Below are 7,500 nucleotides of genomic sequence, written 5' to 3'. Positions count from 1 at the left end.
CTGTTGAAAATAGAGGTAAAGAAAGCACTTCATGGTATATAATGAAAAATTTGCCTTGGATCGATGTCGTAATGTTAGAACTAAATAAAAAGCTTACAAATGAATCAAGTATTAAGTTAAAGAGGCCAGATATTTTAATTATAAGACTGTAAAAACTACATCGTACTAAGTGCAATGCAAGAAATAGTCAGTTATGGGCTTTATTCGTGGTAAATAAGCTGTCAATCGGCGCATTTTTGTTGACCCTCCCACCTTTCCTCCGCATTTTTGATTGACACCTTGTCGTCAAATTAAATGCAGTTTAATGAATACAGCACAGGAAGATCTATTCGAATGTGACTGCCATTCACTGAGATAATAAGTAGTACCTGAAAATTTTCCAACAAAATTGATGGAAATTATCTGAAACGCAAAATGGAAAACTCCTCTCATCTCTTATATCATGTAGACTGTCCAACCGGCTCCCTTACGGCCATAGCTGTTGTCCTTTCAGCCATTAGTCTTTTGGGACTTGGGGGAAATGTCCTTGTGATAATAACATTCATCAAGCGAGAAAACTTAAAGACGAGTTCTAACTACTACTTCATGAACATGGTGGTTTCTGATTTGGTGTGCGTTCTTCTCAACTGGCCCCTCTTTGCTACTGAAGGTATGCTGCAGGCTGGTGGAAGTCTTATTACGGACGATGTTGCCGCTTCGTTCTTTTGCAAGCTGGGAATTTATTCACGATCACTGTCATATTCGGTGTCTATACTCAGCTTAGTTCTGATCGCTGGGGACAGATGTGTGGCGACGAGGGTGCCACTAAGAGCGTTAACGGTAACTGGAAAGATTCGAACAATTGTCTTGGTTGTAAGTTGGGGTATACCAGCGTTTGTACTCATTCCGTACTTGCTTTACTCTAGAGTAATTCAATCAGAGGAACATACTTTTTGCAGAAACATGATGAGTCAGTTACTGCTGCAAACCTACTACTCCGTAGGTTTTGTTTTGCTCTACTGCATCCCTTTCATTTTTATAGTCGTCCTCTACTCGCTAATTATGAAACAACTAAGAGAAAGAAGGAAGCTCTATAATGGGGATCGAATTCAATCCAGAGGAAAGAGAGACAAGGAAAACCAAAACATGATGAAAGTCTTTGGATCAATCGTTCTTGGATTTTTCACTTGTTGGACACCTCTTTATGTCTACATGTTTTTAAAATCACTTCACCCCTCTGTGTTTACGAAAGATAAATGTCTTTCATTAAATCTGGTGGGTGTGCTGTACTACATTTTCCCACTGATAAGTACAGCCATCAATCCATTTATCCTGATCGCCTTTAGTTCTAGGTATCGCGTCTCGTTCAAGAGAGCATGTTTCTATTTTCTCTGTCAAAAGAAGGGACGAAACAGTCGGCAATTTGCATTGGCGGCAGTTTCTCCACAGTAACTTCACAAAGTAGCTCAGTTTCGGTCAAGAGAATTTGTTAACGGAAGCACACGTTACAACTCGGTAGTTATTTTGTATAATTTGTTGTAAAGAGTTATTCATAAGTCTTCCTAACCCGCAACTAGCAATTTGAGTGGTATGATTCCCCTGTACCTAAAAGGGAGTAACAGGGAAAGCCATAGCTGCCCAAATCAGAAGGGGACTAGCAAAAGTTAATAACATTGAACGTAAACTCTTTATTTACATGCACTGACGAAATTATGTCATGTTATGTGGTCTTCCTACGAATCTTGTGAATTCACGTTAGTTAAATACACTAGGTTACCTAATTACTTAAACAATAGAGCGGTTTTCAATTGAGTGTCGAAAGTAATTAGCGAATTACTTTGGTTTTGCATCTACTTCACTCGGTGATTGGTTCAAAGTTTTCGCGCCACTTTTTTAACCAATCAGAAGTGAAACCAAAACCAATTGTGGCTCGCGCGTGCACATTTTCCCGCCTTTTGTGTCAGCTACGAGTAATTACTTCGAGTTTTGATTGGTTTACTGGATTGTCTCCGTCCTTTTTGATTGGTTAAAGTAATTACTATGGTTTTGGTTTTACGACACTCATTTGAAAACCGCTCTAATTTAAAAGAAAGAAATGAAATAAAACATTGAAATTGGTTTCCTGTAAGTACAACAGTCATAACTGAAAATCTTTTCCCATTGGATAAGAATTTTTAAACCGTGTTTAAACTGAGTCGCTGTCTGATCTTAGGGGCATTTTTTAGTTGATCCATAGAATATATGCCCTGTAACATATGCTCCCTTTCGCAGAACGTTCTTAATTGGTCTGATAAAACAATTCGACGGGGGGTTTCTGAGACGGACTATAGTGCGCCAGCGTTGTATAGCAAATTGATCTGGTAAACCATTTCTTGTCCTTCCTTTATAAGTTACTACATTCCCCTAGTGTATTTGTTAACGTATTTGTTAAAACTTTTTGATTTCTTATGGTATATACAGCGAAGATTTGTGATGTTGAACATTCAAAACTCATATTAGGAATAAGGTATGAGGCACCGCTGTATGTTTCGATCACATTTGATTATTTATTCTTTGTCTTCAATTTGTGATCTGCAAAGTTGATGACTTCTCAGTACTAAACGAACTACAAATTGAACGGAGATGAAACTAACCGTCCATTTTATGAGGAGCTAGGAAAGTGTTTTGACTGAGATATCGGATGAGTTCAGGAAACCTTAGCAACTTCAAGACAGGCAAACAGCTGTGGATGTTTTCTGAGAGTCTGTATACAAGCTGTAAAAACAGAAGAAGCAAACCAGTTCAGGGTAATTCAAAACACCTCGAGAAATGCAAATAGCACGTTTGGACTTCCTAAAACTCTATATCATAATAGAATCAATCTGTTAAGGAAAATAGAATAGTTTTTGTCGTATCGTATTACCTTACTTACTCGACCCGTTAATCGTATCAGTTCAACCTCCGAGGAAGCCCTGGCCAAGGTCAAAGGAAGTGGAAAACTTCCAAAAAAGCAAAGCTATTTTAATATTTCAAGGAAAAAGAGAATATCACAAAAAGGCGGCATGCATTGACCTTTTATTGTTCTTTATCACTCATTGCTATAATAACTGAATTAAAGAATTATTCGCCGAAGGCGAAGATTATCGGTGAATATTCACCGAGACGAAATCGAGGTGAATATTCACCGATAATCACTGAGCCTGAGGCGAATAATTATTTTAGTATAAATACACAGGTGATTATTTCAAAAAGGAGAAAAAAAAACATTTCCACGCGAAATCATCTTCCGCTTACAGTGGCAAAACGACTATTGGCAGCCATTTTGTCCGTCGAGGTGGTTATCGGCTGATCATCCGAGGTAGCGAGGCAATGAGAGCGCGCGATTTTGTATAATCAACTGTGTATATATACTAATTATTATTAGCCAACTGTACTAGTTATTGTACAGAAAACGCAAGGAACGAGAACAAATATTCCACGATATTATACAGTTAGTTGTTTTGTACAGTAGAGAACCGGTTTGACTAGTTTAGTTGCTGACGTTGCCCCACAATATGTCACGCGTTCTCGGTTGTTTACAATTCATTTGCTAAAACTTTAGTGCAAAAAAGATTATTAGATATTTTGGTGTATAGTATCGCTGAGTATTTTTACTCGTTGTTTGTATTTGAAGCACAAATCGTAAAAATACTTAGGCGATACTACACACCAAAACATCTAATAAGATATATATATTTACACGAGCAGCACACCGAACGGGAACCTTGCGCGAAAAGAAATGAACGATGTACTGAAACAGTAAAAATGCCAAAATAACACACTAACTAACACCTTCCTGGATAACATGATATTCAGTGATCAGCATTTTTCTATGAAATGAAGGAGGCTCTCCCAGGCCTTTTGGCAACATGGCTAATTTGAACTAGGGAACAGGGCACAAAAGACAAAATGTTTCAGGGAACAAGGAAACATAAACCATTTCTGGGATCAAAAAGCTGAGAACAAGTCTGGAAGTAATTTTGGGAAGAAGGGAAAACAAGCAATTTTTTAAAGAGAACAAAGGATCTCGCAACCTCATAGATTTAACACACCACGTGGCTAAAAAAATTAAATTCTGCCTTGCATAAAAGAGTCGAAAAATTGGGAAAATACTTGCTTATAACAACAGGTCATATCAAATTCATTTATTTGCGAGTAAAGAGCGGAAGATTTTCATTCATTGCATGTCTCGCTTATTTGTATGGAGTCAATTTGCACTAACACACAAATTTTTGGCAAGGGACACTTCCTAGTGATAATCTTTCATGTCTATTTTAACAGCATCCAGATTTCGACAAATTCAGTTTTTGTAACGTCTTCACCTCCTTACTCCAAACATTCCATTTTTTGGCCAAATTCTACAAAGCCTCACATATTAGTACTTTCGATAGACGTTTTTACCTTAAATGCATCGTCTTCATGGCATCTCCGCTCTTCTATTGAGTTCTCCCAACGAACGCACTTCATAGACAGATAGATAGATAGATAGATAGATAGATATACCTTTATTTAAACACGATAATGTTTAAAGCTGTAAGCTTATGGGGTTGTGTGTTTAGAAATAAGATAAGATTCCCTTAAATTACATACAATTATACGCCTAAACTAAAAATCCCTATGGTGTAAGAGAGCTAAAACTAAATGGCAATTACGATTGTATATGTGACATACATGTCAATTAAAAGTATACATAATCATGGTCACTAAAATCTGTAGTAGAAATTGACGTAGCATAAAAATTAAAATTTAAGAAACTTGCATTATCTTTCAAGTTGGTTGACAAAGTTTTACAACTCGCGTTTACGATTGTATGATCGTCTGCCAAGGTGTTATTCCATAGAGCCGCACCTCTATAGCCAATCTAAAAATCGACAAATCTTGATTGGAAGCTACGCACACAGACAGAGTCAATTGTCCTAGACGGATATTTCGACCGTCGGCTACAGATTATATTGTCACATAATGGCAAAGGCAGATTTTCCCAGTGAGCCTTGTGTATCAGTCAATGATCACGAAAACGCCTAGATATGTTTCTCCTAAAGCTATGAATGGCCAGGATTCTGTTAAATACGAATATTCCGATTGAAAAAAAGGGCATTACGTTGCATATGGAGATTACTTAAGGCGATCACATGTTATAAAAAGGTAAAAGGAGCAAGGCTGATATAACGGTGAAGGAATATATTAGAAAAAGCCAATTGCAATATTCGAAAGGCACTGCCTTACTTCATCAGGGTTTTACAAGCAATGACTGGGCAATGACTATTGTTGACAAAGCTCGTCTGGTGATTCCAGCCTCCAAACTTCTCCCAGTGAACGCACCGTTTCATAATCAATGATTACTACAGCACATGCACATGCACATGGCGTCTAAGGCAATCCCATGTTGAAGATGCGTCCAAGGAGATGGAATCCCGGTTTTGTCCATGAATCTTCGTCTCTTCCCGAATGGCTGGGGTCGAGTGGTTGTAGCCTGTGTACAGCCGCCCACGTGCACTCTCCGAAAAAAAAAATCGGAGAGGAGCGACTCCTCTCCGATTTTTTTTTTCGGAGTGGGCGGCTGTACAAGTGGCTGAAGTTTTGTTTCCGTGGGCAGCGGCAACAAGCTATCCTAGTAAGTTCCTTATGTACACTATAATAATGGATACATGAGGTACCTACGTCCAAAATGGCGAAGACGTTGGTTGAACAATGCACGCTGCAAAAACTTTAACTCGTTTTCATCGCCCAATGCGATGAGACTGGTGCCTTTTTAGAATTAAATAGATACAAATATAATAAGGAAAACAATGAGCAAGCATCTTCGCCATGTGAATTGTGTTGCTGCCATGGCATCAAATCGTGGGATCGGAAAGGATGGAAAACTGCCATGGCCTACCCTTAGGTGAGCTATAACCGAAACTATTTAGGTTAAAATTTTGATATTATAACGGTTAAACGCTCTGGGCTTTTCGTCCTTTCTCGGCTTTCCGTCAATAGCCTGTTATTTAGCTTCATATCCAGTGGGGTCATATGAGAAGGATGAGATGGGGGAGGTTGGAAACCCAAGGGGTTTTCACATTCCAGGTAGATAATCTCTCCCTTGAGCATGTTTTGAACATCAGATTGTTATACCTTGACACCCTTTCCACAGTGAGAAAGAGGTAAACCATGTTTATAATGCTTACCGGGAATGACTTGATTGTCATGTGTAATAATTTTACTTCAAAATATTTTTTGTTTGCATTTTGCCCAATGAAGAACTGACTTAGATTTCTTAGCAAGGATAACAACCACAGTCAAAGACAAAGGTAAATATTTATTATTATCAATGCTAGATGAGGACTCTGAAGCTGTGGCAAGCTATTATGTGTAAAAAGGAAACTGTGAGATGTCACCTCAATCCACACTGTACCCTTTACCAACACCCTAGCCGATCATTTGTGTGAAGTTCGTACACACAATAGATAACGTTTTGTGACATGAGTTAAGGTGTGCATTGCAACTGGTAACAATCAAGACATAATTTGATGCTACTCTGGCTTGAAGAAATTTGAACGTAGCTTTTAAAAAAGTTACAATAATTATTCAAAGACCCATTCTTTGAATTGAATGATAACTTTTTGACACATTGATTCCTGAACCAGCTCCCACTGACGAGTAGAATTGTGTGGCATAAGACAGAGTAAAATCTTTGAAGCCTCACTTCCTGGGAGTCAAATAGGTTAAAGGGGAAAAAGCTTTCAGCTGGATGTAGCGGTTTTGAACCCATTAACTCTTTAACTGGCCCGCATTGATGAGTAAAATTGTCTGGCGTTAGAGTAGCCTGCAAACGCAGACGTATTTCCGGCGGTCGTTTCTCTCCTTATTTTTTGGGGGAGAGAAACGACTGCCTGAAATACGTCTGCATTCACAGGCTACAATCTTGGACAAAAAGGGTTGAGAATATTAAAAACAGGGGTTATTTTGCACACTACGTCCTCAATATCGCACATTATTAGCCATCCCCCTCCCCCCTACAACCAATGTTGATAAGCCCAGCTTCGACATGCTTTGTTTCGTCTAGCAACATTAATCAGGAGGGGGTGGGGGCTAAAAGAGAGCTGAAATTGCACGGTTAACAACGGTTAATTTTGTGTCTTCTTTACCTGACATAGATTTACGGCGAAGGAATGAGACATTTTGGTCGGTTAACGTGATTTGAACAGATTTGAAATATTTTGCATGAGCAGTCTGTTTTTAGCCAGCCGGTGTGTTAACCGTTGAAATGCGTCACTTTTTGTAAGAAATGTAGAGATCTCATTGATTTTGTTCATAGTTTATACTCATTAGCAACGCCTTGAGAAAACGGTAGGGGAAATAAATATAATGCCTTGTAGTTATACTTAAAATTGGTGACAATTTGTATTCGAAGACGCACAGTTTACAAACAGGAAGTGACATTTCTTGCAACCGGAAGTAATTTGCTCTATTACTATTTTGCTCCTGTTATACCACATTCTTGTTTTCTTTCACAAAAAGTTT

General features: G+C 38.4%; 2 protein-coding genes across 2 annotated transcripts in view; both read left to right on the top strand.

Moving 5' to 3' along the window:
- Window positions 1–378: 378 nt before the first annotated feature.
- On the top strand, window positions 379–1,768 carry LOC138048899 (neuropeptides capa receptor-like). Its single transcript, XM_068894998.1, has one exon. The coding sequence runs from the start codon at window positions 415–417 to the stop codon at window positions 1,429–1,431; it is 1,017 nt and encodes a 338-aa protein (XP_068751099.1). The 5' UTR covers window positions 379–414; the 3' UTR covers window positions 1,432–1,768.
- A 3,851-nt stretch (window positions 1,769–5,619) lies between these two features.
- Window positions 5,620–7,500, top strand: part of LOC138050011 (dihydrofolate reductase-like) — a 7,167-nt gene continuing 5,286 nt past the window's right edge. Inside the window, exons 1-2 of the mRNA XM_068896504.1 lie at window positions 5,620–5,881; window positions 6,238–6,287. Of these exons, the coding sequence (XP_068752605.1) occupies window positions 5,787–5,881; window positions 6,238–6,287 (145 nt within the window). The 5' untranslated portion in view covers window positions 5,620–5,786. The remainder of the gene's footprint in view (window positions 5,882–6,237; window positions 6,288–7,500) is intronic.

Source organism: Montipora capricornis, chromosome 5 (assembly GCF_036669925.1).
Source record: "Montipora capricornis isolate CH-2021 chromosome 5, ASM3666992v2, whole genome shotgun sequence".
Classification (NCBI taxonomy): Eukaryota; Metazoa; Cnidaria; class Anthozoa; order Scleractinia; family Acroporidae; genus Montipora; species Montipora capricornis.
Note: the sequence above shows the minus strand (reverse complement) of the source record. Positions and strands in the feature narration are given on the sequence as shown.

Excerpts from the sequence above, each read along its gene's own strand:
- LOC138048899 (XM_068894998.1), top strand. The coding sequence starts at position 415 with ATGGAAAACTCCTCTCATCTCTTATATCATGTAGACTGTCCAACCGGC.